The sequence below is a fragment of the Formica exsecta genome, unplaced genomic scaffold, assembly GCF_003651465.1.
Source record: "Formica exsecta isolate Colony F162 unplaced genomic scaffold, ASM365146v1 scaffold33, whole genome shotgun sequence".
Lineage (NCBI taxonomy): Eukaryota > Metazoa > Arthropoda > Insecta > Hymenoptera > Formicidae > Formica > Formica exsecta.
The window spans coordinates 2018129-2045011 of NW_021850553.1; the positions used below are offsets into that span (position 1 = coordinate 2018129).

General features: G+C 31.2%; 4 protein-coding genes and 2 long non-coding RNA genes across 23 annotated transcripts in view; 2 read left to right on the top strand and 4 right to left on the bottom strand.

The window, feature by feature from the left end:
- LOC115238284 (probable 28S rRNA (cytosine-C(5))-methyltransferase) overlaps nt 1-4144 on the bottom strand; it is a 7743-nt gene extending 3599 nt beyond the window's left edge. The window contains exons 1-4 of one of the 2 annotated variants that reach the window (XM_029811970.1): nt 3853-4144; nt 3647-3742; nt 1908-2178; nt 104-360 (exon numbers count right to left, since the gene is read on the bottom strand). In XM_029811970.1, coding sequence (XP_029667830.1) covers nt 104-360; nt 1908-2151 — 501 coding nt within the window. In that variant the 5' untranslated portion in view covers nt 2152-2178; nt 3647-3742; nt 3853-4144. Of the gene's footprint in view, nt 1-103; nt 361-1907; nt 2179-3646 lie in introns of both variants that reach the window. The other variant, XM_029811969.1, reaches the window with a different exon arrangement.
- Nucleotides 4145-4915: 771 nt separating this feature from the next.
- LOC115238241 (PR domain zinc finger protein 15-like) lies at nt 4916-16102 on the top strand. Of its 12 annotated transcripts, none has more exons than XM_029811889.1 (11): nt 4916-5084; nt 5705-5801; nt 6004-6070; nt 6199-6609; nt 7920-8193; nt 9181-9848; nt 10122-10676; nt 11306-12431; nt 13172-13571; nt 14624-15032; nt 15263-16102. In XM_029811889.1, exons 4-11 carry the CDS (start codon nt 6268-6270, stop codon nt 15560-15562), a joined length of 4074 nt encoding a protein of 1357 aa, XP_029667749.1. In that variant the 5' UTR covers nt 4916-5084; nt 5705-5801; nt 6004-6070; nt 6199-6267; the 3' UTR covers nt 15563-16102. The 12 variants fall into 12 exon arrangements, with proteins under 12 accessions (XP_029667749.1, XP_029667743.1, XP_029667746.1 ...); XM_029811888.1 differs by lacking the exon at nt 4916-5084 and adding an exon at nt 5091-5263 and having other exon boundaries at nt 5711-5801; XM_029811883.1 differs by lacking the exon at nt 6004-6070 and having other exon boundaries at nt 4919-5084; nt 5687-5801; nt 6208-6609.
- On the bottom strand, nt 13054-13408 carry LOC115238242. The gene is made up of 2 exons (XR_003884471.1): nt 13270-13408; nt 13054-13198 (listed from the first exon to the last, which is right to left on the bottom strand). It is a non-coding gene; the product is annotated as an uncharacterized LOC115238242 (long non-coding RNA).
- Nucleotides 16103-19181: 3079 nt separating the features above from the next.
- Nucleotides 19182-25681, bottom strand: LOC115238252 (bifunctional 3'-phosphoadenosine 5'-phosphosulfate synthase-like). Of its 6 annotated transcripts, none has more exons than XR_003884475.1 (7): nt 25425-25681; nt 21762-22565; nt 21173-21607; nt 20909-21047; nt 20325-20607; nt 19708-19823; nt 19182-19531 (listed from the first exon to the last, which is right to left on the bottom strand). XR_003884475.1 is itself a non-coding variant. In XM_029811910.1 (7 exons), exons 1-6 carry the CDS (start codon nt 25551-25553, stop codon nt 19726-19728), a joined length of 1959 nt encoding a protein of 652 aa, XP_029667770.1. In that variant the 5' UTR covers nt 25554-25681; the 3' UTR covers nt 19182-19531; nt 19708-19725. The 6 variants fall into 6 exon arrangements, 4 of the variants coding, with proteins under 4 accessions (XP_029667770.1, XP_029667768.1, XP_029667769.1 ...); XM_029811910.1 differs by having other exon boundaries at nt 20838-21047; XM_029811908.1 differs by having other exon boundaries at nt 20313-20607; nt 20838-21047.
- LOC115238254 lies at nt 23588-24755 on the top strand. Its single transcript, XR_003884477.1, has 2 exons — nt 23588-23719; nt 23930-24755. It is a non-coding gene; the product is annotated as an uncharacterized LOC115238254 (long non-coding RNA).
- Nucleotides 25682-25736: 55 nt separating the features above from the next.
- Nucleotides 25737-26883, bottom strand: part of LOC115238253 — a 1688-nt gene continuing 541 nt past the window's right edge. Inside the window, exon 3 of the mRNA XM_029811912.1 lies at nt 25737-26834. Coding sequence (XP_029667772.1) covers nt 26554-26834 — 281 coding nt within the window. The 3' untranslated portion in view covers nt 25737-26553. The remainder of the gene's footprint in view (nt 26835-26883) is intronic.

Sequence of the window (26883 nt, forward strand, 5' to 3'; positions counted from 1 at the left end):
TATATATAATTAATGTTTGATAGTATTAGATTAAAAGGAGAATTAGAAAGAGTACTTTATCAGTATTAAAAATATCTTATATCTTATATCTTATCATCTGTACCTTATCTTGAAGAATGAGTTCACCATTTTGATAGCCGGAATGTTCATGAAAGGATGTCAAGGGCGGAAAAGCAAGCACTTCCGGTATATGAAAATCTTGTATAAAGTAGGATTCCGATAATTGTGATAAGGTTTGCAGATATGAGGAATATGTTGTACTCCTGCATAATAACTGCCATCCCTCTTTTTGGAAGAAGGAGATGGCTTTCTCCACTGATAATAAAAGAGTGTTGACACGGACGTATCGAGGCTTTTGCACTACATAAAAAAAAAAATTTTATTTTTTATTTGAAATTTTCTTCTGCATCATAATACTTATGATATTATTATAATAAATAATTCATTTCTTATATATTTGATATGATTACAACCATAAAGAAATGTATCGTGTTCCTAACAATAGAATTAGTCATCTTGTTAATGATTAGTAATCATATTATAACTTTTGGTACAAAAAATACATTGAATTTTTCAATTAATTTAATGGCAATGAATATATATGTAGTAATAAAATTTTATTTTTCTGTAGTATCTCAGAATACAATCATATCTGTGTGAAATGTCGCATAGTAGATCATCATTGACAAGAACAAAAAAATTTATTTTAAATGTATTATTTTCTAAAACAAAATTTCAGAAAAAAAAAAATATACACACACACACACACACACACACACACACAAAATTGTTTAAATGTCATTCTACATATTTATCATACACAAGAACTAAAAAAAATGTGCCGTTCTATGAATCAAGCATAATAATAATCTGAATTTTAAAAAATATATATATTGTCAAAATGAGCATCCATGTATTTTATACATTTTTTTGCATTTTTAAAACCGAGAAAAATAGTTAGTGTTCTGTTTCTGAAAATTCACCGTATATTATATTATTATTATTTATTTTGAGAATACAAAATTTAACATAGCATAATTCTAAAAAGAACAGGCTTGAAACAAGAGACAATATTTATTTTTTATATAAATCAACCAAAACCGTTTCCTTTTTATAAATCTTTACAATGATATATTACATATGCTTATGTAATGTTGACAACAAAGAATTATAAACTAATATTTATATTAATGTAGTGCTATTTTTTGCTGATATAATATAGAATATCTTGCTTTTTTTTTGATTATTAAGTTTTTTCTCCACATTTTTTATAATTAATAATAATATATATACATCAATTATACACAAATGTATTTGCTTAACTAACAAAAAGGTTGTCTTTTCCATAATATAAGAAATCTCTGATAAGATCTTTATCAAAGAGAAAGTTATTTTAATCAACTTTCTTATTCAAACTCTCTTTAGATTCTACTCTATCTTCATTCTGTTCTTTCTCTTCAATGGACTCATGTAGAGCCTGATAAGCATAACAAGAGATAATAAGGTTCACCATGATCACAGCAGCCAGCACAGAAACACAATTAGTCACAAAAGTATCGGTCTGGAATTCTAAAGTCATGAAATGTTGTATCCCGAAAAAGGCAGCAAATGGTAAAGTAAACATCGCAATACTATATAGAAATAATGTTCCCATGACTTCCACCAGACCCATTGCACAGTTATTCTTTTTGTCACAACTCGGATCCTGACGACAGGATTTTTGATGATCCCACAAATTTTTGATGCCAGCTCCTTTGTTCTGTCTACTGGACAGTATTCTGCAGTTGCGAATAATCAGGACCATGAAGGAAAAGATCTCTACTGCACAATGATGATTCTCCAAAGATCAAATCTCTGCAAAAATGCAAGCATGTCGTGATTATTGGGCAGCGAAATGGCACAATTACCTTTTTCTTTATGAGAGATGAAAGTTTCTATGTAGTTGAGGTTTTTCAACTCTTCTTGCAACTTCTTCTCATAAGCTAGCACAGTTAAAACTGGTTTGGAGTGACTCTTTAGGCATTTTTTGCCCCATAGAAGCTCTGTTATGAGAACACTAGCTAGCCAGGGATCCAAACGCGGTTGCTCTGTGAGAATGTGGGTCTTGTGGAAGAGTTGATCTAAGTGAGGCAGCATTCGCAAGGTATTCATTGAGAGACCATATATGCCGGCTATGTTCTAAATCGCAAAGGCAGCAAAATATGTCATATGTGAAATCTGTTTTCTTCTTCTATTAAATAATATACAGGATAATATTCTGTTAAATAATATCCTCATACCAGTAGTACAATCAAAAAGGGAATAATTTCTCATGAAAATATATGTTTAAAATATGAAATAAAATATTTTTTTATACAGTTTTCAAGAAAAATGATTTAAAAAATAAGAAAGTAATATATAAGATATTTAAGCTTTTTAAAATTTGAATAATCTTCAATGATTTTATTATATGCTATCAAATTTGTCTCAACAGTAGTTATTAGAATATAAATTTAAAAAAGAGATAAAACATTTAATTTATATAAAATAAAGCAATTTAAAATAATTTAAATTACTAAAGTAGTTGTATAAAAAAATTAAAAATGTTAATTATAAGTTATAAAAATATTAATATTACTCTTTTGCCTTTTCTATAAAATATATTCTTTTACACATTTTTATAATTTTATAGAGTCAGGGTCGAGACAAATTTAATACATATATGTAAAAAAAAAAATTATTCGAATTTAAGATAGTTTAAGAAATAAACACACACACCTACAAAATTATGTAAAATTCACTTTTTCACAGAGCATTATATATATAAACTTTTCTATTCTTAAAGTAATTCCAAAAACAAACCTCCTAAAAAAATTGTTTTTTACATTTTTCATTTATTTATTCATGAGAAATCATTCCTTTTTCAATAGTATTATCTAAGACACCTTGTATATCGATAGTATGATCAATAACTTAATTAATTATTATGAGATCAAATAATAAAAGAATTCTATGTTATATAATACAATATTGTTGAGTTTGCCTTGCACATTGTAAAAATGTACAGAAACAATAAATACATAATTTATTTTAAATAAAAAAGTTGATAATCTTGACATTTTGAAGAAATAAATGTTGAAATAAATTATATCATTATACATATAGAGTTCGCTGTTTTTTCAAATAATGTATTTTTCTAATTTTTTTTTTTCTCTTCAAGAGCATTAGATGTTTCATCAATAAGATATTTAGATACTTAAATTATATATTCACAAACATAAAGCATGACAATATTTCGAAAAAAATGTTTGCAATATGAAAAAATGTTATTAGACAAGATTAAAATATACAAAAAATATTTTTCCAATGTGTCTATTCATATGTATTTATTCTCTTCTTTATGTGAAAAAGATTTCAAGGACATTAAGTCTTTTTACAAAGAAAATTTGTTCTTTTTTTTTTCTTTTTATAAATGATCTCTATTTCTCTTATGACACTTTATATACAAAAGTATTAAGACAAAGCCTTATTTAAAAAAATATCTATATAATACATGAAATTACTAAAAATTATAAAATTATGAAATTATGATACTAATAAAATTGTCACAAAAAGACCGCAGTTTTTTTCTATTTCTATATTTTGTGTAAAATCATTTTGAACTTACGGAATGATTCTTCTCGTAAATTAAAGTTTTTAGACTGGCACCATCCTCTTGCACGCGGCGTACAATATCGGCCGTGAATTTATAAATACGTGGAACCTTAACAGAATGTACGAATCCGGTCGACATATTATAAATTTAAGACTACTCAAGAATTATATTTTATCATGAAGATAATATATAATTAATGAAATTAATTCGTTGAACACCTTTATGAACAGTTTATCGCACAAATTAGGTTATTGTTCATGGAAGATGAAAGCCTTCCAACGAAAAGGGTGGGAACGTCCCATTTGACCACTAGACCACTTCCCAATTGATCACAGCCATTCATACCGACCGGTACCTAGGGCAACCAGCAACGATTGACCAATCAAAGAGTCTTATTTAAAATTGGCTAATTGGTAACGTGCCCAATCGAACTCAAAAAAGATACATATTGGGTGCTTTCCATTTAGTGACTCAAGTCGACACAAGCAGAGAGAAGCCTGAGAGAGGCAATGCCGACGATTTTCGCGGGACGCTTTTTCTAGGCCGTAGAGCAGCGCCGTGCATCCACTTTTAGGAATTGGAAACACTACTTTATAACTTCATAATGCCATTATGAACAAAAGCATTGTAATCCTAGTGTTAAACTTTAACGGTTCCGGCATAAATTAACAGTTACGGCCTGCATAAATCAGCCTTTAGGCTGGTATTCATAATCAGTTATTATTTCAAGACCGTCTTAAGGGCCGTCTACAATGGCAGTAATGCGGGGTCTACAATGCAGTCGTAAGAGCCCTAAAGGCTGGTTTATGCAGGCCGTAACTGTTAATTTATGCCGGAACCGTTAAAGTTTAACACTAGGATTACAATGCTTTTGTTCATAATGGCATTATGAAGTTATAAAGTTTATTTTATATATATATGTATTTCATATTTCCTTTATTTTTATATTTAGAAAAATTGTAAGTTGATTGGCTACCGTGTCTTTTTGCTCGCTGCAAATATTGCCGCGTCCTGTGAGCAGGAGCTTATTCAGACGGATCTGCACAGTCGTGTAAATATATGCAAGGAAATTGATTGGTTTACAAACAAATGCATAAGGAAATGGGTTAATCGATTTCCTTATGCATTGTTTATGCGATTATGCAAATCCGTCTGAATAGGCCCTTTAAATGAGATGCATCGGAATGCAATTTTGTTCGGCTCGGAATACGATTTTTTGTTCGGTTCCTTTCGGATAAACTCGGTTCGGCTACATACTTGTGATTGGTAGGTAGTGTTTCGAGCCACGTCAAACGCCAAACTGTTTCATGCACATCGAAATCGAAGTTGTTAGTAGTACATATGTACATACCGTGGTAGTACCTGGTAGTACCTCCTTTACCATTGCAGAATAGGTTTCGTCTATATATTTTATACGTTTATGGTCTCTGGCGCTTATATTATTCCAAAGGTAAGACCGCCATTTGTACGCGCCATCTGGCACTGGCAGTGACAAAGTACCGAATATATCGTGAATCCGCAGTTTCATTGAGTTTCCTTTCGTCGAAGACTTTGCTATCATTCTTCTCGTGTTGATGTTGATGCGCGACAAATCTCGCGAGCACGTAGCACGTCTTCGGGTGTTCCGAGGTTGATATTCGTTCTGCTTTGAAAATTAATTTATCGCAAACCTAACCTCAATTCTTGATTTTCGATTTGATAGTCATATTCTACGGAACATTAAATTTGAACTTTTTATCGTATGAGAAATTAATATTTAATCCTAATATTCGACTGTTAAACTTATTTTTTTGATAATACTTTTTTTAATTATAAAACAAAAAAAAGGAATTATTTTAATGGATATTTCTAAGTAGAGAGATTTTGTGTTGTGCTATTAGTTCAGGAATATATTCATAGCATATATTCATAGAATTTGTAATTAAAGTTTCCAATGAAATGAAAACCCCATTTAGAATCTATGATTCTTTGTACATATTTATTACACAATAATCCTTACTAACATTGGTATTGAGGATGAAGTGCTTTCTGTAACATTAGCAATTTTGCTAGAAATTGATTGGTTCAAAGTTGCAGTACATCATAAATGGAAAGGTGATTATAGTAGATACTATCAGAATGCATAGCAGCAAAACTGCAGCCGGCACTGAATTTTTCAGCAATTAAGGTATTTAATTTTGCTATGGAGATTTTGTGCAATGATATATAGATGTAATATAGAATAAAATGTAATGAAATTATAAAGAAGAAATGTCAATTTTGACTATACTTTTTATTTGCCATACAAATGTGTAGAACAAAAGTTCTAAACATATAGAATTGACATGATGTTTAACAATATTTTTATTTTACATGTACCATACAAATAGAAAACAAAGGAAGAGTTAAAAAAAATAAGAGATGCAACTGCTTGATATCGATAAATTAAGATTTTAGATAGGTTTAATATTTGTATATCTTACACACACATATATATATTTTACTTTTTTCTTAAATCTTAATTATTATCACGAATATTACAAATATCAAAAAGAAAGAGGAAGAATAATAAAGATGTTATATACATTTTACAGCAAAAAAATATACAGAAGATATCGGACTAAAATTAGCCACATGCTGGAGAGCAAGTTTAAATGATTCTGAAAAAAATGCCAAACTCTGAAATCAATAAGCGGGATCATAATTATAGTGAATCGGAACCACCTCAGAATGCCAACAATTCCGACAGTAGCACTATCAATAGGGAATCCAAAATGGCGCCTATTGTGGGCCAAATTAAGGATATCGATGAGCTGAAGAAGATTGCGCCACGCGTTCGACTACAAGATGCTAAGAGCCTAAATGAGTTGACAAGGATCTCATCCTTAAGTAACAATAACAGTAAATCACAGCAAAGCAAGGTGTCTGTTTCTGAAAGGACTCAGCAAGAATTAAAAAAATATTGTCGTACTTGTGCTGGTTTAAAATTACCCTTGGTACGTTTTACTTAAACATTAAATAAGATTGTATATACATATATATAATTTTATATAAAATATAATTCAAAAGAAAAGAAAATATCTAAGTAAATAATAATGTAAAATACATAAAGAGAAATGTATAAATTATATTAACTAAGGTAAATATAAATAGATAAACAATAATTCTAAAAAAGATTAATAACAAGTTTGGTCATTCTTTCTTGCGCTACATTACACTGGTGCATGCTAAAATCTGCTAGACATAAAATTATATGAATGTTAAACTATAATATAAACATGTCTATTTAATTGAATATCTAATAATATATGCATTATCATATGTTATTCAGCAGTTATTCAGAATATACACTAGTTACTTCATCATCAAAATGTTTACATTATGCCTGTAACTCGGACAACTTCATATATAGCAACTTTTAGTATGCTATGAGATGTAATACAAATGACTAAATATGCATTAAAACGGAAGAAAATCATAAATTATAATCATATAAGTAATTATAAGTAAAACAGCAAATTTTCTAAAACAGCAGAAGGACATTGAATCTATTCAGGACATTGAATCTATTCTATTCTCTTGACATTCGTGATTATCTATTATTAGAAGCAGAGGGGGAGAGATTTAATGTTAATAATAATTATTATCATATAACAAAATAAATAACATGTTATAAAAGTTATTATTCAGTTGTTACAAATTCTTAAAAGCACTTAAAACTCAACGTTAACCATTCTACTTAAGCCTATGTTTTATAAAATTACACAAAGTAAAAATACTCGAGGTACTTATGGACATTGAATGGAATGTGTCTTAGATATAAAGAATAAGAAAAAAGGTTTATAAGATTCTATTTGATCTTTGTATATAAAATATCAATAATTTCTAGAAAAAAGAATATAGGATGATTATCTAAAAACTTAGTGGGAGATTGAACTCGATAACTCTTTTTTATAAATAGAAAAAAATTTGAGAAACTCGATGTGATATCTGACTTTCTGTGATGTTATTTTTATGTTAATGTACTTACAAAGTTCAATAGTTATAAAATTTCTTTTACATAAATCTATTTCTCTCATTATTTTGTATAAAGACATGAGATTATTGAAAAGTGAATAATAATTACCAAAGATACAGATTATATAAATAAAATTAAAGATTATAATTGATTGTTTTTATTTATTATAAACAAGTATTATAGCATAAGTTCATTCTTATAGTAGCTAACTGGAAGTGAATATATTTATTATTGATTGTTATTATCAATTATTGTTGTAACTGCTCTCATTACTAATGCATATTATAGGTGGACATCTTTAGTGAGAAAGGTATCAAATTGCGATTGAGCCAGCAAATCAAGCATTTGGAAGTAAATCCTTACGATAGCCTTTCTACGCAGATGTGCATGGACTGCATCTGTGATCTTAAAATGAGTTACAAATTCTTCATGCAGATCAAAAAGGCCGAGGTAAAACTCAAATCTATTCACGTCAACTTGACAACCGATAACGTCACAAAAAAAGCGGAACCGATTAATGAGTCTTTGATAACAAAACAGATAAAGCAACCATCCTCTTTAGGTAATGTACATCTTTGTATTTTTCATATTCTTTTTATCATATTTTTTGATCTATTTTTGATATATTTTTATAGCAAATATTTATATATTATATATATAGAATCTTCTTTATATTATTGATATAAGAGTGAGATAATGGGGTGACGGGGGGGGGGGGGGTATAACTCTTGCACGTGTACAGAGTGTTACTTAGATGAGTTTTGCATATTTATGAACCATTTTAATGGACATAGCTACATATCTCAAACTTGACATCTTACAAAAAAATATTTTCAAAAAAAGTTATAAAGAGAAGGGAGAGAGAGAGAGAGAGAAAGGGGGGGGGGAAAGGAGAGAGAGAGAGTTTGAGAAAGAAAAACATGCTGATACATATTTTACTAAAAATCTTATGTAAAAAGTGAATATTTATATTCCTTTAAGATATGCAGCTGTTTTTATTAAAATGGGACACTCTGTAGAATTCTTTTCTTTCAGATTGTACCATCAGATTGTGCACTTATTGGACATCCTCCATATCTACAATATCTGTACAGAATTTTCTTAAGATTGACGATATTTTTTTTGAGCTACTAATCTATTGGATCAATTTGGAATGAATTCTTTTCTTAATCTAAGGAAAGGAGGAGGTCACTTTTTTATAGTCTTCAAAATTTTTAGGATATGCAATAGAACAAAGTATTAAATCACGATTCCGCTGAAGTAAAATCTACTCGAAATTGAAGAATTTGTTATCCATTTGTAGCTTCCACATTTAGCTTTCAGGAAGCTCTTAATTTTTTATCACTTATACCTGAAAACCTGCTATCTAATGCCTGTAAACGTTTTTTAAATGAATAAATAATACAAAATTGTCCAAAATATTTGTAGCTCAACGAAAATAGAGTCCAATTTTTTTATAACTTGCAAATTTGACTTTTAAAACATCAATATTTATTTAAAAAAAGAAATAGAAATATCTTGCAGAAATAAAAAAATTTCCTTTTTTCAGAAACAAAGCAAGAGCGCCAATCACTTTCCACAATCCAAGAAAATTCATCTTTATCATCAACAAAGCAAGAAAGCCAAACAATTATGAAAAATCAAGAAGACAACTCTGCTCCCAAAATTTGTGCTATCTTTTCATTGAATAACGAGTCAAAGATGGAAGAGGAAGAAGCACGGGTGGGCGGAGGAATCTTCGAGGAGATAGCAGAGGGAGAGGACGAAGAATCCATCGAAGAATTTGATCCCGAAGATCCGGCTTTTCAGGAAGATGAAGAAGAAGAAGAAGAATTTTCAAGATCTCCAGCCGCTGTTTATAAGTATGATATGTTGGCAAAGTCTTATGTGAGAGTGGAAGGAGGTGAGGAGGTAATCTCCATGAAATCTGGGATTTCCCAGACTTCAGAGGGTGAAGGAGGAGACAATCAAAGAGAGGGAATGAGACAACCAAATATCCTGAAAAGAAGATTATTGATGTCAACAACAACGAAAAGTTGGGAGAAGGATGAGATGCAGAATGAGGTGGAGAGTACTCCGAGGGAGTGCAAAGTGCAAAAGTTAGATTTGAATAATCCACTGAGTGTAAACAATACTCCACACGAGGACGGAATTATGTATGTGACTGTAAAAGGATCCAAACCCAACGAGATTTTGTTGGTGAAGGTGAACGAATATGTACAGTGGTATTTTATAATAAGTATAAAAGATTGATGACGATTTTAAGTATAATGTGTTTGTGTTGATGATTGAGTAAAATTGATTAAAATTTAATAAAATTTATTTATTTATTTAATTATTATTAACGATTATATTAGTATTAATTGTTTTAAAATTATTTATTTTTATTTTTATTTATTTTTAAAATCCAAGAAATCTCATTTTATTTGCGTATATCCATAATTACATTATTGATATCATAATTATATTTTTCATTTTTCTGATCTGTAGGTCAAGAAAATGGACAAACCCATGGAATCAAAACGTATAGCATCCTCCACCGATCTCAAGCCCGTTGAACGTTTCCTCAAACGCTATGAGCCCCTGGCATCGCGGGATTCCTTATCTCGACGCTCTGATGCCCGCGAGCAAATAATTGAGGAGCAAATCGAAGAATATAAAAAGAAACGCGAGAAGGTCCTCGGAAATCAATCAGCAAAGACCTTTACCGTGAACGAGACGCAAAAAGAAGTACAAGAAGAAAAAATTTGGACTACATCAAGCCCCAAAAAGGTGGAAAAAGAAATAATAGTTTCAACAAAAGAAGATGAAGAGAAAGAGAAGGAAGAAGATGTGGAAGAAAGTGAAAAAGTCAACGAAAGTCAGGAGAAGGTTAATGATAGTACGAAGGAATATATTTTGAAATTATCAAGAGAAAAACTGAAATGGGAAGAGGCAAAGCAGAAGAAAGAAAGTCTGCAGAACCAGGAATCAGACGAGACATATACCGAAGGCAATTTAGAGAAATTGATGAGAATCTTGGGAGAAAAGGAAAAGAATTTGCAGGTAATTTCTGTATAAACTCGAATTCAATGTGCTTTAAATACGTAAAAAAATAAATCCTACGAAAATTGTTAAGCATGAGAGACTTATTAATGTGTATCTTTTGCATGACAGCTCAATTCTTATTATCATTAATGCATGTAAAGAGATACATTTGTATCTTTTTTTTAATTACAGCTTTTTTAAAACTTTATGAAATAGTTAATATTTTCAGTATTATTTTGGGTAATATAAAATAATTCTAAAAAATTAAATTTTTTTTAATGTAATTTGTAAAAATTCTTGTGTGTGAAATTTATATCATTAAAAAGAAATGTATAGCAGGCATTTTGCGAATTCATCATTGCATCTACAGAAAGAATAGGATCATATAGGAAATTAAACACTATTAAGACTTTGAGTTTGTTTTCTTTATTATATTTTGATATCATTAATTGTAAGCGACATACAAATGTGGCCTATTTGATTTGATGTGTGATGCTGCAAATAAATTTTTATTTATATCCATTTATATTATTTGCTTTTCTCTTTTTTTCAAATTTGATATTTTTTTTATCCCTATTTTTATTCTCTCTTATAATTATATTTATTCTCTCTTCCACAATTTTTTTTTTTTTTTTTTGTTATTTCAGGAATTCCAGGAATACTTGAAGCAGCGCAAGATCGTTCTTACTCGTCTCAAGGACGAAGACGTAATCTCTCTCTATGAAGAACGTTTCTCTATTACATTGAAATTACCTCCTAAACCCCTGCCGGATGTTATAGAGGTTCAATCATCTGTCAATTCGCTTTCTATAGAGCCTGATCTGGAATGTGATTACTGTCCGGAAACTTTTTCCAATCGCGATATTCTCGAAGAACACCTCAAAGTTCACGACTATCGCATCCTTCACTATTGCGATGACTGTGAGGAAGAATTTCCAACTAACAAAGCGAAGAGAAATCATAATGTTATTTGTGTAAGAAAATTAATTTGCAAATATTGCGATCTACTTTTGGATTCCAGAGGGAAAAAACGTCAACATGAGCAAAAACATATTGATGCTCTTTATGGACAACTTTGCGAAGTTTGCGGAGAAAGGTTCAAACATCAGGGAACTCTGGATCAGCACCTGAAAACACAACATACGATTTTAGAGAAAATTTATCAGTGTCCAAAATGTCCAAAAAAATTTGCTTTTAAGCAAAAACTAAGTTTTCATCTAAAATCGGTACACACAACTTTAAGAGCATATCTTTGTGAAGATTGCGGTGCAGATTTTAAGAATCCTGCGAGTTTAAGGCATCATAGAATCAGAAAACATCAACCGGTCGGAAACAAGAGAGAATGTCCCGTTTGCAGGAAATTAGTGCCGTTTTATAGTTTATCCAAACACATGCACACGCACAAAGCTTATAGTATTCAGTGCCCACATTGTGACAAGATGTTTAAAAATAGCTCGACTTTGAAGCAACATGTGAGGATTCATGAAGATCAAAGACAATATCGTTGTGACACTTGTGGGGTTGGGTTTAATCGAAGGGATGGTTTGAGACTGCATATGAAAGTGCATGAAAAAACGGGTAGTAGAGGCTTGAAAGAATGTTCATGCCAAGTTTGTGGAGAAAAATTCCCGAATCACTCCACCTTGGTGATTCATAGGAACAGAGTGCACAAGGATGGCAGACAATATACATGTCACATTTGTAATAGGTCGATGATTTCGACGAGATCGCTCGAATGGCATATGTCACATATCCATAATGAGTCGATGCCAGGTAATGTGCGTTTTGATGTGGAAAATATCAAGTTGGCATCCAGTATCTTTAAAATCTTTTTACTTAATCATTATAAAATATTATCTGAAATATATTAGGAACTTTAGAACAAAGAAGAGCCAGAATTTTATCAAAATTCTAAAAATATGTGGATGTAAACTTCCTGAATATCAAAATTTATCTATTAAATTATCATCTAAAATATTATCTGAGAACACTTTCTCTCAAAGTATATTAATTTAATTTTTTGGAACTAAGGAATCTCTAACAATGAAACCTAAAAGAGAAAACTCTATTTGTTTAATAGAAAATACTTTCTGAAAAGATAGATTTAAAGTGTTTTAAGTAAATTTTTTATAAATCTTAATGATATAAAATATTTAAAAATGTTTGTTTCTTTAAATATTATAGCCCTTACATTATCCTTAAATTTTTTTTTCTTTTTTTTTGCTACATTCTCACATTAGTATAGGAAAATATAATTTTATTAAATCGTATAAACATTGAGTATTCAATTATTTTTATTACTTATTCGGTTAACGAAATATGTTTAATATATGTAATAGTAAAATACAATATATATATGTATGTATGTATGTATGTATGTATGTATGTATGTATGTATGTATGTATGTATGTATGTATGTATGTATGTATGTATGTATACAGTTAATAATATATAATATTTATTATATAAAATTAATAATATAAACGTTCGTAGATAATCATTTTTCTTGCAGGTGTTACTCGCGACGAGTCCGGTCCACCTGAAAAAAAACGGGTTTCCTGTTATCACTGTAATAAGACTTTCAAAACGGAGATGATATTGCGTACACACATCAAAAACACTCATATGGAAAAGGATCCAATGAAATGCTCTGACTGCGACGAGACTTTTACATCCGAAGTACGTCTACGGCATCATATGATGGTCGCGCACAACCGTCTCGAGGGCACTTTGGCGTGTCCCCACTGTCCGAAACGATTCGTGAATCAATTAAGGCTAAAGACTCATATGATTTCTCATTCTGAGGAAAGGCCGTATACTTGCGAGATTTGCGGTTTCAACTTGAAGACAAAGATCCAGTTGATTAAGCACCATCAGAATCGACACAGCGATGAGAGACCCTTGCAGTGCAGGTAAATGGATTATAATTTCAATAGAGATTAATTTTTTGCGCTATAGGTACGTGATACAAAATTTAAATATATTATAAATCATTCCAAGATTATTTCCAATTGCCATTATTTCAAATTGTCTCAAATACCACAATATAAAAGACTATATTAACTAGTATAATAATATATTTTTGTGTAAAATGTATGTTATAAATTGAATTTTGCAGGTTCTTATAAATTTCAGGATTTAATCTAATCTTTTAAGAATTTTTATATTGAAAAGTTTTTAATGCTCAATTTTATGAAATTTATTAAATCTATAGAATATAAATATTATAGTCTGTCGCATAAGAATAGTTTATCGCATTAACATATCGAAAAAATTATTATTTTTGAAAAACAGAAACAAATTTTTTAAGTAAATTAAAGAAGCTCTGTGTATGTGTGTGCGTGCGTGTGTGTGATTGCTCTATTACGCTTTTAATTAGAAAATCCCATTATCTACTGTTATTGAATATGGTCCGATAACATCAATTATAAAAATAACGCAATCGCTCGTGTGGCAAAATGAAAAAGTTAGAAAAATGATATTTGTATTCAATAATAACAGCAATAGGCTCAGAGTACTAACAATACCAAGTGGGGAAACTTGTAAATAAAAACCAAAGCGCAGTTATTAACGCGCAAACTTTTTACTGTCAAATTTCAGCAATAGGCTCAGAGTACTAACAATACCAAGTGGGGAAACTGGCAAATAAGAGCCAAAGGGCGATTATTGGCGCGCAAACTTTTTACTGTTAAATTTCAGTAATAAGTATGCATTAAAAATGTACGTTTCGGACCATTTTTTGGTCCATCTTCAGCATTAATAACAAAATATAAAAATCAATTTTGTATTAAAACGTACATTTTTAATACATACTTGTCACTGAAATTTAACAACAAGTTTACGTACCAATAAGCACGCCTTGGCTCTTATTTGCCAGTTTCTTCCCACTTAGTATTGGTATTTGTATTGTCATACATTTATTATTGACTCACCATCTATATATGTTGTTTGTTCAATCTTTTAGATATTGTTCCTGGCGGTGCAAGCAGGTGAGTGCCCTTGTCTGTCATGAACGCACGCACACCAACGAGCGTCCGTATTCGTGCAGTGTGTGTCGGCAGCGCTTCAAATATCTCGGCGATAAAAACAAACATGAGCGGCGTCACGAAAGCCTTGGCGGTTCGGGCTTCAAACGCATTGTACCCGGAAGGAATATCAAACCAAAAGTACGCGCCGACGATTCCTCTGGATCCGAGCAAGATCAGAGCTCAATCAAGGATTCTGTTAATCAGCAGGACATCCAGATTGTTGAAGAGCAATACGGAGAGCAACAGGAAGAGCAATATGAACAGGAAGAACAGATTGTCAAATTTGAACAAGAGCAGATTGTGAAGTTTGAGGATCCAGAAGAATATGAACAAGTGTATGAGCAGGTGAGGAACTATTTATTATAATTCCATTTTTAGATTTCTTTTTGAGTGAAGATGTTGAAAAATGCAGAAAGTGCAGCCATACGAGCAAATTTTATATATATATAACTTTTTTATGATTTTAAATGCAATGATCTTGTAATATAAACGCTAAAAATCTACTCATTTTAACAGCATTTTTTTGTGATACATTCTTTTTTTTCGGGGTTATTTCGATATTGTTGCTCTTCTAGGAGTATGAAGAAACTTCGAGAGAGGCATCAGAGGCTACAGAGGTGATCATGAACATAGAGGATTCCAATGTGTACACGGAGGAAGTTACGGCCGACAATATGGAGCCTAGTCCTGAAATCATGACAGACGAAATTATGACGAACGATATTCTGCAATCCGGTACCGCTGTAGTGCATCTACAACGGCAGGACGATACGGGGAAGATTCAAGTGATACCTGTGATGCTATCCTTGCCTGATCTGTCTGACACGAATGCCGAAGTTAATCTCGCAACCGCGTCTATCGTGTATAACAATTAGATTTAATGTTTTCGGTTTATAGAATCCTGTATGAATTGAATGTACTCATAAAAGATCCCTGGATCTTTAAGCCTTCAGATCCTGTTTAACCTCTTTAAGCCCCGAAAGATTAAATTTTTAGTTTTTTGGGTATGATGGGATACACAAGAAATGCTATAAAAAATATCAGGATTTTTATTTTAGCTTGAATTTCTTTATTTGTTGGAGAAATATTATAGAGTCTAAGAAATTCTCCAGGATCTAAAAAACATTCTGATATTTTTCTCAGATTCTAAGATATTCTTGGATTTAAGACAAGATTTCTCAGATTCTTTGGATTTCTTCAAACTTTATAAAGTTCTTGTAGAATCCTAACTTTTAGAAAGATTGCGAAAAGAATCTTCAATTCTTACATCCTTAGTGATCCCATCAAGGCAGGATATAACATAGGATATACTCTATGGTAGTATTCTAATTCGGACCTTCCTCATGATAAGAACAATGTTAGAACAATTTATGCAATTTATTTAGAGCAACTTATATCGAAGAAAACAAAAAAAATGAAGAAATCAGTTTAAGATTCCATTTCTTATTGCTAAAAATTAATTGATTTTGACATATATTGTAAGAAAAAAATTTACATAATTTCTCACTTCTAATATATGATATTGGAGAAAAACCAGAAGTTTTAGAAAAAAAATTGCAAGAAAAATATGAGATTTTTTACGGTGGAAGATTATAAAATGCAAAGAAAGAAGGAGAAAAATAGAAACTCTGGTAAAGAAAAAATTTAAAAAATCGAAGATTCTAAAGTGCAAAGAAGAAGAGAGATTCTTAAAAATATTTATTATACCACATAAAAACACAGCATATAAAAGAAAATAATTGCAAGTTGTAGAAAACAGAAAAATATGCGAGACTTGAAGATTGAAAGTTGATGTAAATGAGAAAACGAGACAAAAATTATTATGAAGACAAAAATTAAAAACTGGAGACTATAAGATGCGAAAAAGAAAAAAATGGAGACTCTCGAAAACGCTTAGTTTGTAGAATAGCATAGTATGTAAACTATTTTGTATAAATCAGTGAAAAAGTGTAATGTATTCGTGCATTTGTATGTGCGTGTATGTATGCGCGCATGCGCATGTGTGTATGTGCATGTCGCAAGCCATGTATGCGTGTTATGTATTAAATAAGTCATTCTATATCACATTATCTTTGTATCATTCTTTGTGAACAATGTGTTGCATATTTCTCCCTAACAAACTATCAGTCTGTTCTTTTTATCTGCATTTTTTTCAACTTTCGTCCTTTTAGAGTGACAGACTATTGTTATATTATCTCATCATAATCACATTATCATTGTTTTAATTTTTGCTCGTCAAATCCATGTAACATCTGAATCTACCACCAATTAGGCGTGCGAGCAATATTATTTTATTATTATTAGTTTGTATTGTTATTACTATTATTATTATTGTTATTATTACTATATTTTTCTCTATTTTCTTCTTTTTTCTATGTCTAGGTGTATACTTATTTCATTTGAATAAAAAAAGTGCAAGAAAATGTAGCTAAAGAAACTTGTATATATATGTAATTACAAAAGTCCTTATCCATCAAACACACAGGATCTATTTCTTTCAGCTGTATTTCTTGCATTTTTGCTTTAAATATAAATATTAAATATATTTATCTATCTTTAAGAGCAGAAAATACAACTAAAAAGATATAGTTCTAACAATAGGATCAATATATTTTAAGCTGCATTTTTGCTCTTCTCCTCTTTTCTTCCTCGTCGTTCCTTTCTTCCTATCTTTTCCCTTCGCTTCTGCCTATATCAAGATTTCGAATTTTTCTATAAAAACATCTTTTTCTTTTATTTTAAAATTTAACGTTGCAAAAAATGTAGTAGCAGCTACAACGAAACAGACTTTATATGCTTTTCAGTATATTATTGTATATTATTCAATATATTACTTATATTTTACGGATATTATAGTCCAGATGATTCTAAGCTGGATTTATATATGTTAAGCCTTAAAGATATGACACAATGTACAATACAAGATAAGACAATGTGTACTTTCTTTTTAACTTTGCTAATCATTTATAGACCCCCCACACAACACACACACTTTCTCTTTTATCAGAATAAAAACTAAAAATTTTTAAATAAGATCACGAAAGTCGATATATTTTACGATAAATCTCTATTTCTAATACATTATATGTAAGTATAAAATTGATGAAGGGAAAAATAATTAAAGATAGTGACGGATTTGTATTTCTGAGGAATTGATTATCTCAACAAAATTAATTTAAACAACATTAGTATGTTAAAAGCTACATTTTAAAATTAGATACATATAATCAAATATTAGCCAACATAATTTATTTGTATTAACACATAATTATTATTTACAAATAGAAATTTTAAAAATGAGACAAAGAAAATTGAACATATTACATTTTTCAAGAACCAATACTTGTAGCGTGTATCTGCATCTCGGTAACCTGAAGATTAAACTTTTCGTTAGCGTATAGATATAGAGCCGTCACTAGTTAAAGCTCTTGATTACTCATTCTACAATTAAATTATCATATTAGAAGTAAAAAAAATCATGATGTTTTCCACTAAATCTAAATTAATTTGTTTTTTGCATGTCAACTCTTTTATTCTCGATAGAATACATATTTATATCCGTACAGCACAGAACATTACAGCAACATTGCTGCAATGTTTTGTGCTGTATGACTGAAATGTGTGAAAAAATTTATTTTCAAGGGAGTAGAGAAAGGGGGCAAGAGATATACTCAAGATTTAATAAAGATAAACCGCAATCACAATTATTGTAAGATTTATTCTCGTTATAAATATAGGATACATGAGGATTGAATTTATTTATAAGACGATTAAAAATTTTTCGCTGTTTTACCAATCTATACTGTCGAACATGCGTTATGTTAATTTAGGCTTCTATTGAATAAAAAAATTTAATATTTAAAATAGTGATTTATTGTAAGAAAAACCGTTTATAGTGTCTATAGCGACTTGCTTCAAATAATTAACGTACTTTTAACGTCGCCGCCACAGTTCTACCGCATCTACATCTTTGATATATTTAAAATGGACAAAATGTGAGTGTTTTAAGCAAATATACCGAACATAAAAAGATAAGACAAAAGAAACAGTTTGTTTCATATTTTTAATACAAAAAATTATATATATAAATAATAATAAATAATATTGTAAATTTTAATATTTTAAAAGATTTGTGTATTATAGTATAGTGTATATAAAAGAAATAAATCTTTGACTGCTGCAATTACAGACTTCTATATATTATATAGAAGTCTGTGGCTGCAATGCTTATGAAGTTAAATCTAAAATAATTTGGAAGAATAAAATCCACAACACATATTTATGGGTGTAAAAGCAAAAAATTCGATACAATTTATAGTAATAACACAGTATATATATATATACACGCACAAAGCAAGAGAGAGAGAGAAATTTAAAAATCCTTAAAAATCAGGAACTTAAGTAGATCTAAAAATTTGATTAAAAAAATATATACTTATTTTTATCATCAATAAAAAATAGAACTTTTTATTAATGATAATTACTTATTAAGACTTTTTATTTGTACAAAATAAAACTATATTTTACACATAAAATAAAATCATAGTGAATATACCAGATGATGCATCCAGAAAGGATATAAGAATCTTTCATATAGTATAGAAAGATTGCAAAAATACTGCAGAAATATTTTATATATATAGTAATGCAATGTTGCCATAAATGTACAATAATGTGATATAGTGAGTAATTACAATTTTTCAAGGGATAAACTTGAGAAACATTTAGGGATACTTAACATAAGAAAATATTTGCATTGTTCTTTTTCATGTTTTCTAGCTTCAATAAATGCAAATTTAATATACAATATTGTCCAAGAAATGATAAACCGTACTTCTTTTGACCTGCAAATTATTATTTTCAAAAGCCAACTTTGAATCAATTTTTCATTATCAAAACTTTGATGAAAGAATTATGCTATTTAAAAAATGTTTGATGTTGAATGTTATGATAAATGCACTTTAAGTAAGGTATCATAAAAATTCATTCTAAAATTGTCTGAAAATCAAACTCTTGTTACCTATTAGCAAGTCCAAGTTTATTTTTTGTCTAGACTTTGGTAGTATTGCACAAGCACTTGCCATGCTTTAGGTGCCATAAAACCATTGGGAGGATTTTGACCTATCTTCGCTAATCCTGCAAATACGAAATAACTAATCAAACTATAGTATTGCAATGTTGCATATACCAAATGATAAAATTTGAAAATTTTAATTTTTTCTGGAACTTTCCTCAATTTTACAAATATTTTTAAATGATCGAGTATTATACATATATCGTTACAATAATGTTATATTTTTACAAAAAAGTTTGCTTGTGTCTTTATGAAATAATTACAATTTTTCGAGTTAATTAATAATACAATAAATTTATGATAATGTAAATAATGGAGAAATTGATCTGACCTTAATACGCACGCGCGTATGTGTTTGAAAAGTTTATATTTTAAGTTTCATCATTCCTTTTCCCAGCTTTTAATTTGTTTATTTTATTTTGTGTTATTTGTTTTTACTGTGTGTTTGATTTAATATATATATTATATTATATATTATTTTTGTTATATATATTGCTTTATTTCACATATAATATAAAAATTATGTGTTATAGAATGTTGCAATCAGTCACCTTGCATCTCACCTCGCATTTTTGTTCCTGAAATAAATTCAAAGTCTTGCTTTCGTTCTGGCTCGTAGAATGCCATTCTGCCATTTTGCATGTCATAGGCGGCTACCTTGAAGGGGATTATTTCGAGATTATGAAGACCTCGGGCCACAGAGAGAACCCTTGCGCCATGATTAGGATCGTACAAGTTGCCATCAGGCGTAGCATCTTTATTGGGATGCGGTATACCCGCAGGATCTCTGCCTACAATATAGAAGTTGGCGCCAGCATTCATCCTCGCCTTTGCATGCCACTGCACCTGAAAAATAATTGGACATTTTTATTATTACTTGAAGTTTAAATGGTGTGTATATAAATGTAAAGTGTAGAATACAGCAGCTATAGAATGCAGCAAAAGTTAGAGCTAAAGATAAAACCAAAATTAGAAAAGATGGAAAAAAGAATTAAAACTAATAAAAAATAAAACTAGAAATAAAATTAATTAATTCAACATTAAAGCTCATGAAACTCCTGTTGTTAGAGTTTCACCTCAATTGGTCCAGCATACATCATTGGGCTGGGAAAGATAGCTAGCAGTGTGGAATCAGCATCTAGCACACCTTCATCCAAAATTGCCTTATGTTGTAGAATCCTGGTATATAAAGGCACGTCATCATCTTTTGTCCAACCACCTAGTGGGTGAAGTAAGAGCACTGGATTTTTGAAACCTCGCTCCTCCAGCAACCGTCTTCTCGTGTCCTTCATGATGAATAGCAACATTAGATTTGGGTATTTTGATATATGGCAACATGTGTGATTTATCATGTATTGCATAACACATTAATTTCTTTTCAAGTTGTCATACTAGAAATGCAATCATATACCTGCATAAGCAACACATGTCCATTATGAATGGGATTTCTTAATTGAAATGCAAACACGGCATCGGCTTTCATCATTCGACACTTGGCGCGAATCTCGTTCGGTGTTAACCTATATTTGTCGAGTCCGTCGTGCCACCTAATTCTCTCTAGCACTTCGAGATCGCCGCCCATCAGCCAATCGCCAGAATCATGAATCATCCTGATATATGGATGGCCCAAGTTGTTGGTGCCAAACTGCCAGCTGCAACGCTCCTCTTTTCGATGAAAATAAAATTCTGGTCTTCGTAGAATTGCCAAAATTTTGCCTTTATGTCTCAAGGTTACAGCAAAAGAACTCTCCAAGCGATTCTTATCAGTTGTGTTTATCGCGAGAACAATTGGTATTGATTGGTTCACTTCTTTGCTGCCTTCGAGCAAACATCGCAAATGTTGAGCCTTGAATGAAGTTAAATAATAATATCTGATATGAGATAATTAAGTTTGTAGACAAAATTACTTGACTTACTTAAGGCTTAAGGCTTAACGACTAACTTCACTGAGCTGAGATTGCATATACACGATATAACTATACATCACAGTGTGTGTATACCTGAAGATACTGATGTTCCCTCATAAAGCCGGTTAATGGCGACGCCCATCCTTCTGCCAAAATCTGCAACCATTGCACATCAAGTTCACTGATCTCCACACATTGCAGAGTTTCTGCTTCCATTTTCGTGGAAGCCAGTTTCGAATCTGGCACAAACAGTTCTCTGATTGGATTTGAAGGTTTTTCAATATGCGGAATAATACGATGTTTCTCTAAAAATTCAATTACAGTCGCAGCAGATTCTTCAGGAGTGCAATCCTCGGTTTTAACAACTAAATCAGATTTTGTAGGCCTCTCGTACATTTGATCAATGCCAGTAAAGCCTTTAATGGTGCCTTGTCGGGCTTTTTTATAAAGACCCTTGGTGTCACGAGCTTCACAAACCTGCAAGGGTGTATCTACGAACACTTCGAAGAAGGGCAAGTCAGCTTCTCTATGAATTTGCCTTGCCATCTGTCTATCTTCCTCGAAAGGCGAGACGAAACTGCAGAGACAAATTTGTCCGCTATCGGCGAAGAGTTTAGCTACTTCAGCTACTCTTCTAATATTTTCCTTTCTATCTTGTTTGCTGAAGGTCAGGTTGCAGTTCAGACCACTTCTGACATTATCGCCGTCTAGACCGTAAGCTGGAATACCGTGGTTCACTAAGATAGCCTCTACCTGGAACGAGATGGAAGTCTTGCCAGCACCTGAGAGTCCAGTTAGCCATACTGTGCAACCTCGAAAGCCTCGAATATTGCCAATTGCTTGCCCCCGTTTTGCTCTGGATACATGATGCGCCTGTTCTGATACGTTTGCACAGGTCTAGAAAAGAATTTTTTAAATTTATTTTATTTCAGTTAAATATAATTAATTTCATTTTTTTTTTTAATATTATTGATTTCATATGCAACAACTCAAAAGAAATAGATTTAAAGTCATTGCGAATGGGTAAATACATGATGTAAGAAAATTTTTTATTTCCTTATTTTTTTATTTCTTACATCATGGGTAAATAAAGATAGATAGATGATTCGATAGATAAATAGATACGTACAATAAAATCTCTCTATTCTGTTCCTCGTTATTCCTAACCTCTCTATTCTGAATCAGCTGTTTTTCTGTAAACTGAAACTTTTTTTTTGCATTATTTCAATATCCCTTCCTACTACAAATTTGCCACATGACTACATCGTCATATATAGGGCACGTTCCACTTAACGCCCACAACGCTCACGGTATCATTTCATCTATGGCCGTGTTCCGATATTCACTGCCAGTACTGAAAATCTATAGTTTACGTGACATATACTATAGATTTTTAGTAATGCAGTGAATATCGTAACACGGCCCTTATTGTTCACCGAAAGTTAAACAAAGACAGATGATGCTCGCGAGCGTTGCGAGCGTTAAGTTGAACGCGCCCATAGAGTGAGAAACTGAATAAAAGACAGATCTGAACCCATCAAGCGAAGGAAGCAATAATGGGTGCTTTCCAGCTACGGAACACAGTGATACACTATGTGACACAGTGTTATACAGTGTCGACTTGTAGCTGGAACGCTGTTCCGATCTATATGCTCAGTTGTGTCGTAAGCCTGCGGCACACGGTACGATTTTGCGTACTAGATCGCATGCGAGACATTTTGCTAGCAATTATAATGGCTATGCAACTTGAAATATGTGCTGCGTGTTGCTGTGCGTGCTAGCATGCTAGATTTTGGTAATAGGTTCGGTGCTATATTTCACTATGGTTTTGTTGCTAGCTGCAGACGATACTACGACAAAAACGCAAAAAATAAAAATAATAAATATAAAGACAAAAGTTATATATACATATAATGATGTATATGACATACACTATAGATTTTCAGTACTGGCAGCGAATATCAGAACACGGCTATTATTACATCATGGTTTATAGCATACATATTATTACATCATGCTATAAACTGCATTTGGGCAACAGGTTTTTACAGGTATTTACAGAGATTTACAGGCTTATGCCAAAAGAAAAAAAAAGAAGAAATTTATACGTTGTTAATACTAATATTGACGCTTTGATTGTTAGTAAAACTGCGAAGTCGAATAGTGATAGTGTGAAAACGTTTATAGTTACAATGCACAATAATTTTCTTTCTTTGCCCGCTTTCCTTTGATAACTCAAACATTGATTAATTTCTAACTAGATAGGGCGATCATGCATTACCAAGATGCCAACGCCGTTTGGAGACTTCAGATTCCTATGGAGTGCGTTCTGATTCCATTATCCTCTCAGACACTTTTCGTTAAACTCCGCCCATCACCCGCTCACCCGACTATCACCCATCGGGTGAAGAATTGGAACACAGCCTAAGATAATCTGCACGTGTGAAGCCAAAACTAGTAACACTCTTATGATTGGAACATGTAGAATACTTCGTTAAACAGCACGCAACGAATCAATTAACAAAATCAGTACGAAAAATCGTACACGTGTGCCGCAGGCTTTATACAATGTCGCCTGTATACGTTGCTGGAAAGCACCCAAATGACATTTTCAGTCTGTGAAAGTGTCACATTTAGAACAGTAGCCCTATCCTGTAACTTTTAACGACAAATTCGCTATCGTTACACGTCGCTGCGCAGCTATTTTCCGATATGTTTCAGCTGCGCAACGACGCGTAACGATAACATCATCGTTACGAAGTTAGAGAGTAGGCCTACAGAGTGGGAATTATGAGGAGATTTCTCAGAATAACGGAAGAATCTGATTTTATTCGGTTTCAACAATTCTAATAAGTATATATCTATCTTGTGTTCCAATTTTATTGTATATATTTCAGTTAAGTCATTAAATCCATTTATTTAAACGTTGAAATTTATCGAAGTATCAAATCTTAAAGGGATTACTTTTTGAAAGTGATGATGACAGCAAAATTGGTACTTTGAATAATCCAGATAGCAAAATGCTAGCAGCATGCGCGCAGATTGGCAGCAAATTTAATCAGAATTCCATGCCAAAACCATAGCCATCTGTGACCACATTAAGCTCAGGTTTTGTCGACAGAGCCTGCTGACAGGCAATGTGAGCAGGAACAGACTTGGGAAGTTCTCGAAAGTGACATTTTGTATAGAAAGTTCTATTCTACATTTATTTTTTCCACATTCTACTCCATATATATATACATATATATAAAATTATAAATATTAAATGTAGGCATATATTATATATATTCTTTCAGATTATCTTAATTTCATATATTATGTTACGCGCGCGCGCACGCGCGCGCACACACACACACACACACACACACACACACACACACACACACACACATATACAGCTAAAACAATATAATAACGAAAGCATCACCCTTCCCTTAAATTTGTTTATTTTTACTTCCACCTACTGTACTTTTTTGTATTTTTCGTATCTAAAACGAAATATTTACACTTTGGAAGGAGAAATAGACACATACACACTTTGTGTGTGTGTGTGTGTGTGTGTGTGTGAGATGCTGCAGATATTGCTAAAGCTAAAGCGAACAAATCTAGAGAGAGAAAGAGAGAAAGAAAGCATTAAATATCACGTCTATATGTATTTATATATATAAAGGCAAATAAATTATTTCTCTCATTCTCTGATATTAATTTAATTTCATATTGTATGGCAGTAGAAGCGATATTGCGTGACACACCTACCATCATCTTTTTATTTGGCGGTGGCGTGGCGTCTTCATTGCTCAATGACATGACTGCAGTTATGATGAATATATACGTGGCACTCGCGTACAGCGCGATCGAAAGTAATACTGAATGATGCTGCCTCATCCATCGACGGTGGCTTACTAAACTATACTAAACCTGAACCGCGTGAACACACATTACGGCAGGAGCGGCGCAAAGCGCGTGTCATAGTCTTAGGAGAGGGACTCAAAGTAATGGGATTATTGATATATATAAGATGTTTTAATCCAAGCACTGTGTTTGTGTGGAAATAAATATATGTATCTATTAAAGAATATTTTATTATAAAATATACAAATTTTTATATGTTTGATATAAAATAGATTACAATATAGTAAAATGATTTGTGTATTGAAACCAAAATAGATATATTATGTATAATATATTTTATATATAATTTTTTTGGGATTATTATATTAATGGACGGCAGTGCGATATGTAACAATCTTGTTTTGTAAAGAATATTCATTATATATTAACATAAATTTATACTTATGTCTATCATATATCATAAATAATAACTTGAAAATATAAAACAAGAACTCTTGCAGTAAAGATTGTTTAGGTACTTTGAAAAGATATCTAATATTGAAATATCAAAATACTTTTCAAATGGCAAGTTAATAAATTTCATAATAAATTTTATGTGCATACGAATACAATATGATACATAAATATAGATAAAAACATGTGTGCACTACTTCTTTTTTGCTAGTATTGGAAAAAAGATAACAGTGCATGCTTTTATTACTACATTGCATCATACCTAACTGTATAAACTTTTATTAGCTATTATTATTTGTTAGCATTAGTTGCTTCCTATTTGAAAAGTATCATAACCTCTACATATTAAAATTTTCACATTCAAATTAGTTAAAGAATATTGTAATTATTGTCATGTTACATGTCATTATAATGTAATGACAGATAATGATAGGTGTGTATCTTATAAATAATTCCTTTTTAGGGGAATTATTCTATTAAAATGCTTTAAAACAAATTAAATGGTTTTGTTTTTTAATTTAAATGTTTTTGTTCTATTAAAAATGCTTTTAAACATTTTGCAAAATATTGCGCAATAATCTCAAGATATGAAATATTTTATAGCAATTATTAAAGTTAGAAGCAATATTGGAACAGTTGTCTTCTCTGCACTGTTACATCTGTGATCAAAGTAACAGAAACACCAAGTAACTTCATCGTAATAATCACGATGGATATCTAATTGATGAATACTATTATTAACATAATGGCCTAATCGTACATCTTTAGCAGCAGGTCTACAACCTTCGTAATGATCTGCAGGAATATCTGTTCTAAAGCTACGTACAGAGCTTAGGCATTCACGTGTAATGATTGTCTCAGCTGAAATTTTCACAATTTTATATATATGTATGTGTATGATACATTATAT

Coding starts and splice junctions, on each gene's coding strand:
- LOC115238241 (XM_029811889.1), top strand. CDS start 6,268: ATGATTCTGAAAAAAATGCCAAACTCTGAAATCAATAAGCGGGATCAT. Junction 6,610..7,919: donor CTGGTTTAAAATTACCCTTG/GTACGTTTTACT, acceptor TGCATATTATAG/GTGGACATCTTTAGTGAGAA. Junction 10,677..11,305: donor AAAAGGAAAAGAATTTGCAG/GTAATTTCTGTA, acceptor TTGTTATTTCAG/GAATTCCAGGAATACTTGAA.
- LOC115238252 (XM_029811908.1), bottom strand. CDS start 25,553: ATGAGGCAGCATCATTCAGTATTACTTTCGATCGCGCTGTACGCGAGT. Junction 22,566..25,424: donor CGCCAAATAAAAAGATGATG/GTAGGTGTGTCA, acceptor ATTCTTTTCTAG/ACCTGTGCAAACGTATCAGA. Junction 21,048..21,172: donor GACATGTGTTGCTTATGCAG/GTATATGATTGC, acceptor TTCATCATGAAG/GACACGAGAAGACGGTTGCT.